This window comes from Cnephaeus nilssonii (assembly GCF_951640355.1).
Source record: "Cnephaeus nilssonii genome assembly, chromosome: 5".
NCBI classification, from domain to species: domain Eukaryota; kingdom Metazoa; phylum Chordata; class Mammalia; order Chiroptera; family Vespertilionidae; genus Cnephaeus; species Cnephaeus nilssonii.
The window spans coordinates 45,024,078-45,037,744 of NC_137076.1; the positions used below are offsets into that span (position 1 = coordinate 45,024,078).

The following is a 13,667-nucleotide window of genomic DNA, read 5'->3' on the forward strand; positions in this document are numbered from 1 at the left end:
CTTTAGAGCAGAGGTTGGCATCTAGCCCACCACTTTTCTTACAGTTTTCTTGGAATACAGCCATGCCATTCCCCTTGCAGAAATGAGTAATTGTGACAGAATACAATGGTCCTAAAAATTTACTATCTGGTCCTATGAGTATAAAACACCAGCACAAACCAACCAGTTTACAGAAAGCTGTATCAAGGAATTAAGGGAAATAACACAAATTTAAACTTTCATCTGTTTATTCAACAAGATGTATCTTTAGTTTAAAAATAGGTTGAACACCATTATTCTTTGTAATACAGATAGCCTGGGGGGTAGGGGTCAACTTCACTGTACTTTGTAACACTTTTATTAGAGTGAACCGATATCAGTATTTCTAAACTGTAAACAATGGGGAACTGAAGTATCAAAGGAAACACATTAGGGATCATATTTAATAGACAAAAATCCCTTAAATTTTCTTATTGCCTTTATACATCAATGTGTAATATTTAAGCATAATTGAATTCCTATTAAGCAAACATTTTTGCATACGCTGCCTTCTCTTTATCTTTCTGTGCCTTTATCTTTTGTTTGACTTTCAGCAATTCTGCCTGGATAGCTGCAAAATAAATATGTAATAGGAGTTAGTTTTCAAACATCCAAAAATTAGGTTGACCAACACACTGATGTTTTAGTATGATAGTTAACTTCCCTTGATAAAATTCTTCTTGCTCTATTAACAGAATAATTGTATACTGAGAAAGCAATGGCACAAATACATGATCATGAAGCATAATCTTAGAAAACTGTCTATTGAGAGAATTCAAATTGAATTATACAGATTTGCCTTCTCCATTAGAGAAGTGCCTCCTGTTTTACTTTAGTATTAAAGAAGCCAAAGGTATATTTTAATATCTAGATGTAGTATCACTATTAACAGTTGGAGTATTTGAAAGACAAACTTATTTTTGTCACGGCATCAGAAAGCTTTTCTATTAGTCTATTAGCTAGAATATTTAGGTTATGGCCACATTCAGCTTAAGGAATGGTCCTAAACATTAAATTCACCATAATACTCATTTGGTACTTTTGACTAGAATTAAATTAATAGGAACTAGAACTCAAATGATACTGTAGGACAAATAGTATTCAGATATGTGAAGATAGTATTCTGGAGAGGGACTAGAATGTAAGCTCTCTGAGAGCAGGGACCCTGATTTGCTCAATGCAGTATGATCATTGCCTGGCCCAATGACAGGCATTCTGTAATATCTGTGGAATAAATACTAAGTGGCAAACTGTACAGTGTTTCATGAAGAGAAATTCTTAAAGGACAAAGTGAACTTTCATTACAAAAACTGCCAACTTACCTTTATCTTCCGGTGCTATCTCCTGAGCTTTCTTAAGATCAGCCTTTAATTGGAAAAAAGTTTTTAGGAAATATTAGGTATATGACTTATGAAGGTGGTTGTCTATTTTTAAAAAATTAAATTTAGGACAAAATTTTACCAATGCTTGGTCATATTCCTTCAATCCTTGCCATCCTTGAGCTCTACGGTACAGTGCTTTGGTATTGGATGGATCTATCTCAAGAGCCTAGAAAGAAGAATCAAATTAATACTTCATATTAAGTATTAAATGTATCGATTTAAATTTATTGCCTATCAGTTCCAAATCAACCCTTCACTGCTCTGTGAAGGAAATGAACCCTATAAATCTCTCCTCTGCCAGCTAGCACAATGTTAAGTTTTGTCAGTAGAGGGCTCTACATGGACATAGAAGAGAAAGCCGATTTCTCTTCCAGGTTCCAATGTGCTCCTCTTATTAGGCTCCTGCACAGTTTGGTCAGTAGCATAAAGCAACTCTCCACAGGCAAGTTCCCCAGGCACTCCAGTGAGTGGCACAAGTGTGGTGCTCAATGACTGCCTCTGCTACACAAAAGCCATGGCCATCCCCTTTCCAAAGAGTCTGGACCTCAGCCAGCGGTCTAGAGAGGTGCCTCTTCCGAGGGGCTCCACACCCACCTAGGGGAAACAGATACGCTGGTCCCATCACCTTGGAATTCTCTTTACTAGCTAATCCCTTATTATTCCAGTCCCCTTACATTTTCTTTTATTTTAAAGTTCTCTATGGTTCTATTTCCTGATTCGGCCCTAACTTATCAAAGAAAGCCAATTTGAATAAAAGCCTGTATACATGTAATTTTTTAGGAGGATGAATAACTTTTAATAGGTCTCTACTCTGAAATGTTTTAAAAATATTTTTTTACTTATCTTTTAAAGGTCAGTACTTAGATTTACTGAAAAGGGTACATTATCTGCCTCACAAAGGTCAAAAAGAGATCCAGACGATTGGTGAAGACTAATCTTTTCCTTTGATAACATCTTTCGTCTGTTGTATACTCCATTCTAATTATATTCTTATCCCTATTCCACCTACCCTACCAAATTAGGATCTCATTTTATTTCTCCTTGCTATGGACATAACTGGTCTATGTGCAGAATGTGCAATATACATTAAAATTATTGGAGGTGGTCTTTCTAAAATACATGGTTTAGTATGGAAAATTTTCAGCTCTGCAATAGGGAGAAAGTCATAATTGTGCTTTTTAAGTAAGGTATGCTTTTACCTTTCTAGCTTTTGCTGTTAGTATTTCTGGATGTCTCCATAAAGGTGCTTAACATGTGCTCAACACTGTTAAATGCTTTACATATCTATCTATATCTATCTATATATAAAAGCCTAATATGCAAATTGTCCCCTCGGGAGTTCGACCGGGAGTTTGATGTATCATTATGACATGCGTTGACCACCAGGGGGCAGCACAGAATAAAGGAAGACCCAGGCTGGCGGCCAGAGAAGGAAGGCTCCAGCCGGCAGCCAGAAGGCCCTGATCGCCGCCTAGGCCTAGGGACCCTACCCATGCATAAATTTCGTGCACCAGGCCTCTAGTGCTATATAATCCTTATAACAAATCCATAAGGCAGGTATTATTTCCACTTTAAATATAAAGAAGACTTTTAAATTAGGAACTTACCCAAGATCACAAAGTTAGTAAGTGAGAGGTCTAATAAAAAAACTATGTCTGACTGAATCCATAACCCATATTCTTAATCATTCCTGGCTTTGTCTTCCAATGCCTAGCACATAACAGGTGTTCAATATGTTAAATGAATAAGTGAGCTGATACATGTGCTTTGAGGAAAAAAGGAAAAGTATCTTAATAGATATTAAGTAACATAATAAGCTAAGTAAATGGATTGAAAGAAAAACTGATGTCCAAAATATTTAGAGATGAAATGACATGTTTATTGAGTCTCATCAGGTCCTATGCAATGATATATCCTATATAATAAAAGCCTAATATGCTAAGTGTCTGGTTGTCCATTTAACCAATCAAAGCGTAATATGCTAATGATATGCTAAGGCTGCTCAACATCTCGCTATGACGTGCACTGACCACCAGGGGGCAGATGCTCCAACCAGTAGGTTAGCTTGCTGCTGGGGTCCAGCCGATTGGGACTGCGCAAGATGGGCCAGACGTGCCCTGGAGCCCTCCCTGGCTGGCCAACCTCTCGTGTCCCTCCCCGGCCCTGATCGTGCACCAGTGGGGTCCCTTGGCTTGGCCTACGCTCTCTCACAATCTGGGTCCCCTCAGGGGATGTCGGAAAGCTGGTTTCGGCCCGAACCTGCATCTATAATAATAAAAGTGTAATATGCTAATTAGACCAGATGTCCTTCCGGACAAAGCCGGGGCTGCAAGGGAAGCCTGGGTCCCAGGTGCTAAAGAGAAGTCGATGCTGGCAGCTAGGGGACGGAAGGCCTACTCTTGCACGAATTTCGTGCATTGGACCTCTAGTTATAGTATATAAAATTGTTTTGTTCAAGTTCATTAATCATAATCCAACCCTGTCAAAAAGTTTAACAGCAAACAGACTTACCTCCAAACAACTGTCAACTGCTCCCTGCCAATTTGACATCTTTAGTTTACAAGCACCAATATTCAGCATGCAACTTAAAGCCACAGGTTGCAGCTTCAATCTATCTGCTTTCTCAGTAACAGCTTTTGAACCTTCCACATATCTGGAGAATAGATTAATAAAAGTAAAATGTAAAGCCAGCATAAGACATATTCTGCTTCTTCAACTATGCCAAAAAATGTTAGGTTATTTCTGATATAAAAAGTTTATCAAATGCTAATATTAATATTCTTAATATTCATTATCTTTTCATTAAATCCTTTTTTTCTTCAGATAATTTATTTGTTACAACTTTTTTCCAAATTGTTCAAACAGGCCAATTTAAGAATAATCCCCATATCTAAAGATAATTGTGCACTATTAGACACTATTTTTAAAAACCAGGTCTCTATTATGTACTTTGAGAAGCAAGGTTCTCATTGTGTCACAGGGAATGGAATGGGAAAGGTGAAGAACCCTGTAGTGTTGGTTTTGAATTGTCACTTAATACAGTTCCTAGCTCTGTCCACTGACAAGGACTCAGAAACAATAAGCATACCTGGTCCCCAGAATTTGTTCTTTAAAGTCTATTCCCCACTGAAAAGAATCAGCGCTACTTGGAGAAATTGCCGATACCCAATCTGGAAACAGGTTAAGTATAAAAATGAGCCTAGAACATCTTGTGCGAAAAAGTAAGCCAAGTGATCACAGACTAAGAGGAATATGTCAAAAGGGTGTAGAAAAGGGGCCTTCCACTAGAAAAATCTGGAACCCTTTGGGCTTCAAAAAAAATTATAGTAATAGTATAAGACCTGAAAAAAATCCACAGGTCTATAGTGATACTTGAAAGGGGGGGAGAGGAAAGGTTCTTTCAAACAGAAGAATGCCAGCTTATAATAACTGTAGAATGAGTGATAAAATTAGAAAAATCAGTTCTGCAATCATCAAGGCAATAACTGATTAGGCAAGGATTTTAGATGATGTAAAACCACTGGATGAAATGTTAGAAACTGAATATGCACACAATCTCACAGTATCACCTTAGAGTACTTACTATTTACAAAGGGGAAAAGGCATTTTTATAGCTGACATCACTTTAATCAAGTGCCAAAACTCAAAACTGACATGTGCTTTCAATATGTGTGATGTCATAGAAAATATACATCACCTAGTTAAGTCCTCTTGCCAAAATATTTATCCTCAACCTAACCTTGAGGAAGCAATCAAACAGATGGTATTGTATAAGACATCCTACTTAAGACTACAAAGTATAAGTGACAAATAACTTGTAGAATAGGAACTATTAAAGATGAATAAACTAGAGACATAAAACCAAATGATACAATTGACTCTGGAGTAAAATATTTAAACAATTGGGGAAATGTGAATGTGGATTACATATTAGGCAATATGGTATGAATGCTATTTTGGGTAGTTTTAATGGTAGTAAGGTTATGTAGAAGAATGTTTTTGTTTCTTAGGTTATAATAACAAATATTCAGGGGTGAAGTATCATGGTATCAGCAGCTTCCTCTTAAAAAGTGATTCTTCAAAAACAAACGGTAAAAATTAACTAATGAACGTAGGTTAAGGTACATGAGCATTTATTCATGTACTATTTCAACTTTTCTGAATTTGGAAATTTTTCAAAATAAGAAGCTGGAGGCAACAAAAAAATGCAGCTATTTCAACACATCTGGTAATTACAAATAATCTGCCAAAAATACAATAAGCTCTTGAATTTCAGTTTACAAGTTCTTAAAAGCAATTTATTAAAAATATTTTATTACCTTAAAACCTTTGTATACTTTTTAATGGCCATCTCCCAGTTCTGGGATTTGAAAAAAGTATTTCCAATGTTTTTTAAGTCTTCTGTTATTAATAATATTTTATCTACCTGTATAAAAAGAATACAAATATGTTGGATTTTAGTAAGTAATGTGGTTTAATGCTGGGTTCTATCACTAAGACAGATTGACACAAATATCTCAAAATTTTAGTATTAAATATTTTTAGTAATTTAAGTAATTAAGTTTGACTAATTGAAAGTACTCACGTCTTTTAAATCTATATCTGCATCCTCGGGGAAATCTGGATGATTATCACCAGAACCATCTTTTGGGAATATTCCCCAGTCATCCCCTTCCTTCAATTCTCCACATTCTGCAATAACGCACAACTGTAAAAATAATCCTAAATTGTAGAAGTGCACTAACATATTAATGATATTTAAAAAAAAAAAAAGTCTGGGTTTAAAAGCTATATAGCTGCAAGTTATGTGCAACATGGTCCAAGTCACTTCTAAAATGACAGACTGACTTTAGGAGGCTCACCTATCTGCTCTAATTACAAAAGCCCTTTTATAAACATTCCAAGTAATAGAACAATGTCCCTATTTTACAAAAGTCTTTTATTGCTCTTCAGCACCTCAGTGTACACAAAATGAACTGAAAATTTTATCATTCTCTATATAATTTTCTTTAGGAGGGGCACTGCTTTCAATTTACTACTATTGAGTGACAGCCTATCTCCTACAGGTATCAGAGTTCCCAATTCTCACAACTCTACCAATTGAGTTGGGTAGTAGTATGGCCATTGATTCAGACTTAAAACACAAGGATCTTCAGAGTTATATAATCTAGTCTAAACCCTTAAGTAATCCTATCTAATAAAAGAGTAATATGCAAATTGACCATCACTTCAACACACAAGATGGCTGCCCCCATGTGGACACAATATGGACACGACAAGATGGCCAGCAGGGGAGGGCAGTTGGGAGGGACCAGGTCTGCAAGGGAGGGCAGTTAGGGGCTATCAGGCAAGCAGGGGAGGGCAGTTGGGAGGGACCAGGCCTGCAAGGGAGGACAGTTGGGGCAATCAAGCCTGCAGGGGAGGGCAGTTGGGGTGACCAGGCCGGCAGAGGAGGGAAGTTGGGGGTGACTGGGCCTGCAGGAAAGGGCAGTTGGGGGGTGGGGAGACCCAGGCCTGCAGGGGAGAGCAGTTGGGGGACCAGGCCTGCAGGGGAGGGCAGTTAGGGGCAATCAGGCTGGCAGGGGAGCAGTTAGGCGTCAATCAGTCTGGCAGGGGAGTGGTTAGGGGGTGATCAGGCTGGCAGGCAGAAGCGGTTAGGGGCAATCAGGAAGGCAAGCAGGCAAGCAGTTGGGAGCCAGCAGTCCTGGATTGTGAGAGGGATGTCCCAGATTGGAGAGGGTGCAGGCTGGGCTGAGGGACACACACCCCGTGCACGAATTTCGTGCACTGGGCCTCTAGTTTATGTAGAATGAGGAATCAGGCCAAGAAAAATTGAATAAGATCAAGGCCAAACCACCAATTAAATGGCAGAGTCTGGACAGGATTCTTCATTTCCTGTCCTCTTTCTGTGATGAACTAGTATACAGGCTGACTCAAAGTTTTCCAAGTATAGGAAGACTTAAATCATCAAGATTGAAAATGAAATAATAAAAATCTTTTTAAGGTGCCCTAATCTTTTCCTTGAGTTTAAGTGGCAGATTCAGGCTTCTATACAAAAAGTCATCCTAACACTTTCCAGCTAATAATCATCAGATTCTTTTACTTACATTTCTTTAAGATAGCAACTAGGGTAAACTTTTACTTACTTTGGCAGGTTTTTCACCTTCCACTTCTACATTTTCCAGGATTCTTGCCACACCCATTCCTTTAATTACTTGGCCAAATACCACATGTTTCCCATCCAAATGAGGAGTTGGAACTGTTGTGATGAAGAACTGAGAACCATTTGTATTGCAGCCTGCATTTGCCATGCTCAATAAACCCTCCTGGTCGTGCTGTAGAACAAAATTAATTAAAAGAAAATCAAGGTTAGAGGTACTAGTCTGAATTGTTCTTTTACTGACCATACACAAAATTATGGTAGACTGTAATATCATTTAGATCAAACAATATAGTGTAATTGTACTTTATTTTAGTAACAACCTTTAATTCACAAAATGTAGGGTTACTTAATCACTCTTTAAACTTCAACAAATGCTGATGAAATCAAATAAAATAACAAACAACAGTGGGGGGGGTGTATTTCTAAATTGGCCATATTAAGAAAATGCTTATATTTCATCTTTAAGATGAAGATGTTACATTAAGGAAATCTAATAATTATACTCTGCCCTTTTTTTTTATGAGGGATCGATGGTCTTTTTTCTGAGAAACACTAAACAGTCTTCTGACTTTTATGGGCTTACATTATGATTCTTCCTTTACACATCAATAAACAGGGAACAGTGATAGGTTATTCAATTTAGACAGGATATTCAATTAGGTACTTCCCTAATCTCAAAAGAATCCAAAACTTATGGCTTTCATCCCATGTAAATCACTTCTTCAGGGAATGACCAAAAGAAACTACTGCACATTGAAATCAAATTTCTTCCTTGGCACCAGGCTTTCTAAATTTATTCATTGTTGGGCCAAGCATTGTAAATCTAATGTTAGTCTTCCCACCTAAAATGCCTTTTAACTCTCCAATCTAAATCTAATTCATCTTTCAAGGTTACAAAGTTTGTAGAAGGCAAGAACTGTGTCGGTGGGGAACCATTTTTCTGCCAAAGGCCACTGAATATTTATAACATTATTTGAGGACCATACAAAATTATCAACTTAAAACTTAGCCTGTTATTTGGTCAAACATTTAAATACTGACCATACACAAAACTATGGTAAACTGTAGTATCATTTAGATCAAACAATATAGTGTAATGCCTTGGCAGGGCCAGACCAAATAAATGATATTGCAGGCATATTGTTATTCTCCAGTTGTCCCATGTGTTTTAATCTTATCTTCCCAGTAAGATTATAAACTCCTTGTCATCAAGCCCTTTCATTTTTATAAACCCTTTGGTGCCAGTGACAGTATTAAACTCAAACAGTTGCAGTCAATAAATACTGCTTAAAAGATTGATGAGATTTTCTTTTGAAGTTATTACCTTGTTCATTTTCCTCTTTTCCAAAAAGATCACTTTACTTTTGTACTTACATGTCCATTCTTATAACTTGAATGATGCAATATAACCCGATTACATCTTGGGACAATGAAGATAAGGCACAGGCACCACTAATGTCCTTTAGGAGCTTGGACATTAACCATATCCTCTAGTTTGCAAATCCCCTGATATCCTGGATATTAGCGATGGTTTTGTTTCTCTTCAAATTCAAGCATAAAGATGCACAAGTTACCATCCTTCTGATAATGAGAACATTTTCCTGGAAACAATTTTGCCATATGGTGGCCACACTTTAAACTCATTAGCTTTACTGAAGTATGTAAACCTGGATCACACTGAAATAACTATAGTATTTTTGCCAAATCATTACTGGATGAAAATGTTCCATATCAAAGATGCATATTGCCAAATATGACACCTTTTAAAAAGAGGAGAATCTCAACACACTTGAGACATTTATCAGTGTCTTAACCCAACAAGTGCCCACGCATAGTACCCTTTATTATCATAACATGCATTTTGTCTACTTTACCTTATAATAGAAATTTTCATCTTCAAACTTTTCACCATAAATACTTTCTCCACCTGTCCCATTCTGATTTGAGAAGTCTCCACCCTGAATCATAAATTTCTTAATAACTACAAAAAAGGAAAATAGCTATTAGAAACAAAGCTATATTCATGTTGTCACCCAAAAGTATTTAATAAAAAAAAATGAAACAAAGCTATGACTTCAGCAATGTTAACTAATCCTATATAATAAAGAGATAATATGCTAATTAGACTGAACAGCAGAACAACTGTCCAGATGGTCATTCGAATGACCATCCGGACAACCCTCCGGACGAAGCTGGGGCTGCAAGAGCCAGCTGGGGCTGAGAGGGCCGAGCTCCTTGCACGAATTTCGTGCATTGGGTGTCTAGTGAATATATAATAAAGACAACTTCCTAAAATGACTCTAGTCATGTCACTCTCCTTTCCCCACCATTTTACTCTTAAAAGACTTTTTACAATCTGAGTCCAAAGTACTTTTACTGCCTGATCCCCCACGAACACTAAGAAAATTAATTCCGATGGCACCTCTGCAATAAAACTATCACTGGCACCTCAAAGTTAGATCTCCTAATTTTTCTCCCCTAGTTGCTAGACTCTACCTCCATTTTATAACATCCTATATAATAAAGGGTAATACGCAAATCGACCATCAGTGAGACATCCCCTGAGGGCTCCCGGACTGCGAGAGGTCAAAGGGGCTGCTGAGGGACCCTCTCCCTCCCCCCACCCCTGCCCGAGTGCATGAATTTTGTGCACTGGGCCTCTAGTATATCATAATGACCTGTCTTTTCTAACAAATAACTCCTTAAGTACAGCAACTCTATGTTTTTTAATCCTCACCTGAGGATATGTTTATTGATTTTTTAGAAAGAGGGAGAGGGAGAGAGGGAAGGAGAGGTAGAGACAGATAGAGAAACATCCATGTGAGAGAAACACTGATCAGTTGCCTTCCGTACAGGCCCCAACTAGAGATCGAACCCGCAACCTTTTGGTATATGGGACAATGCTCCAACTGAGCCACACCAGCCAGGGCAGCAACTCTGTCTTTCATCCTTGTAACTATGTGTATGGTTGGGCACATATTAGTCACTCAATAATGTCTACGGAATAAAGGCCAATTATTCTAAGATTGGTTATACTGTAGTAGAAATATTTCAGCAAAAATCATCTCTTGGTGTCAAAGATTCCCAAGACTACCCCAATGTTCAGAAATTCCCTTTGATTCATGGGATTCAGCATTTGGTTGTATTATAGCAATACAGTAAGGAAACACAACTAGATAATAAAGGGAAAAGATACAGGCAGAGCTAGAGGAATCCATGTGCTTCCTTGTGCTCTCACCCTCCCACAAGCTGGTCACAGAGCATTTTCTTCCCCCAGCAAAGAAAGTGCAATAACATATATGATTTGTTTCAGCCCAGGAAAGCCCAGTAGAGACTCAGCACCCTAGATTTTCATTGAGGATGATCATAGAGGCATCCTCTGCCTAGTATGTACCAAAATTCCAGACTCCCAAAAGGAAATCAAATTACTTATATAATATAAAGAGTCTAGGCATAGTAATCCACCTTTATGATTTTGGGAATGGTTCAAGTTCCAAGTTCCCAGACTCTACTCAATGGCCAACCTTGCGAGCAGACCTTTCTAAGGACAGCAGTCCCAGGGCCTGCTATGTTAATTCTTTAGAACCTTCAGTCTATTGGGAGAACCACCAGACAATCACTAAACAAAAGTATGATTAGGAAGTGTGGTAAGCTGTGTGAAATGTCAACTTTTAATCACAAAGCACACCATGTGCCCAAGACACTAAATTTTTAAACCAGCTGCAGCCTTCCCAAGCAATCCTGCCCAAGAAGAAGGAGATTTAACTTTTTTATCACTTGGTGGTCAAGCTATCCAGGGTCTACTTTTTTATCATGGCCACTCCCTTTTTTCTCAATCTAAGCACATTGAAGTTAGAGGACTGGTGAACCTAGTGTATTGCATTTCTCTTGAAATAAACCTTAGTACACTCCTATAATTAATTCTCCCTTTTCAGCCCAACCTTTATGAAACGGAGCTATTGCCTCAGGTGTCAAAGCATCCTCTTGGAAACCAATAGTGTAATTTTTAACCTTTGCCCCACAGTGTCTTCCCCAACTCCTATAGGACAGGATTTGATTATGTGTAAGAATCAGTTTCACAAAATTTACATACTTCGATGGAAAGGGCAACCTTTGAAATGCAGAGGTTTCCCAGTGGTGGATCCAATGCCTTTTTCTCCTGTACACAATGCACGAAAATTTTCTGCAGTTTTGGGTACAATATCTGCAAACAATTCTAAGACAATTCGACCAACTAAAAAAAATAAATAAATAAGAAACAGTGTCAGTATGCAAAACAAACAACCAAGTAAGCAAATGATAAAAGGTCAGTTAGTAAAATTATGACGACTAAGATTTCAAGTTCTCTTTTTTTTAAATCATTTTTCTAGTATTCAAATTTAGCCTACTTAAGCATACAAATTTGAAACAATTATGTTTCTACACCTTACAATGGTTCCTAGATACAACAGCCAGAAGACCAGCACCATATAAGGGACACCATGAAGAACAAATGTTTTAAGTTCTGAGTAATTTCTTCAACATGTACTCGGAATTTTCAATCACCAACTAACTACAGGGGGAAAAAAAATTAAAAAATTCTTTGTGTAAGTCGGACTGCCTGAGTTTTGGGCATTGCCGTAGCCTTTGTGCTTTTTGGAACCTGCCTGCTACAGCTTCTTGAAGCAAAAGCTGGAAAAGCTGCCATTCTAGCTAACTCCTGAGGCAGGTAAAAATAAACCTGGCACCAGTTTCACACCAAACTGAATGTACATATAAGTGTGTGTGTGTGTGTGTGTGTGTGTGTCCACACGATCATCCACGGGGATCCCTGAATCCTGTTGTGTACGTCTGTACAGCATTCAAACACACTGCCCGGTCAGCAATTCTAACACGTTCCAGAACAGGCGCCATTCGGTTACCAAGCAATAGGCGCATCCACGAGTTTAGGGAGCTTCGGGGCTGCTCACGTAGCCTAGGCAACCCCGTCGCCACAGGGAACTGACTTTCCCCGAGGCCCAAACAGAGAAAATGGTCACCAATCCGACTGGACCGCTGAGCTGAGAATCAGTAATACGGAAGAAGCCACACGCAAAAGTCACTTTAATCTGTAAATCACATGACAATTGCTGGTAGAGCTCGCGTGGCCGAACACACGGCGGGACGGGAGCCCCCCTGACTGACGCACATCCCCGGGTTTCCTGGATGTCTCACTGAAACCATAAAATAATCTTATTTTATGCCAACGTAATGCTGCCAGGTGGCGGGGGGGTGCAAATAGGAGAGACCAACCTAATGGCCACAATCCCCGAACCAGAAATTTCCAGAAACTTCCGCACGATCGGTGGCATTCGACAAAGGGCGCTGGCTCGACCCAACCCCAAATCCAAGGCTAATGGATTCAGGCGGTACCGTCCGGGTGGCCATTCCCTCTGCTCCACTGAGCAGCCCCCGGCCCGACGCGGACCGCCCCCCCCCCCCCCCCACGGCGACCCTGGAATCCCGGGAAGCCCAGCCTCCTCGGGGCCCTTCTCCGTGTCTCGGACTCCGCTCACCTCGCTCGCCTCCGATGTCCACGTCAAAAAAGACTCGGGGGTTACTAGGGTTGGAGGGCTTAGTTTGGGGGGACGGGTGCGACATTGTGACTTGCAGACGCGCTTGGAAGCCGATTCCAGGCACCTCGTGGCTGCAGAGTCACCGAAACCCCAACAGCGGCTGTGTCCACGGAGACCTGAAGGCGGCGCTGACGAGCCACTTCCGGCGTCAGGACCGGAAGCTGCAGCTCGACTTCCGGCGCCGCCTCCCCGCCGCGCTTCCACGCGCTGGGACCGGCGCGCGTCGGGTCCCGAGTGGCTCAATCTTCTGGTTTTCCCTTTATTTCTCACTCAGTGAAGCTGCAGCTTCAATCTTTTTATCCTTTCCGCTTGTGTTTCATCGCCTTGGCTGCCATCGTGGTGTAGGAGAACTTCGGAGGAAGTCCTCCCCTCCCAGCCCCAGGTCTGCCACGCGCTGGTGTTGGCTTCTCTGGAACGTGGGAGTGGAAGGGCTTACCTCGGAGGGGCGTCTTAGGGACGAAGGGAGTAAAGCACTTGGCACAGTGCGTGACCCAGCCTGGTGGGAGCTGA

The 13,667-nt window shown here is 39.9% G+C and overlaps 1 protein-coding gene across 1 annotated transcript; it reads right to left on the minus strand.

Moving 5' to 3' along the window:
- Positions 1–26: 26 nt before the first annotated feature.
- Positions 27–13,314, minus strand: PPID (peptidylprolyl isomerase D). The gene is made up of 10 exons (XM_079770428.1): positions 13,098–13,314; positions 11,657–11,797; positions 9,438–9,544; positions 7,547–7,735; positions 5,986–6,108; positions 5,720–5,826; positions 3,912–4,053; positions 1,480–1,566; positions 1,341–1,383; positions 27–589 (listed from the first exon to the last, which is right to left on the minus strand). The coding sequence occupies exons 1-10, from the start codon at positions 13,180–13,182 to the stop codon at positions 501–503; spliced, it is 1,113 nt and encodes a 370-aa protein (XP_079626554.1). The 5' UTR covers positions 13,183–13,314; the 3' UTR covers positions 27–500.
- Between the last annotated feature and the right edge of the window lie 353 nt (positions 13,315–13,667).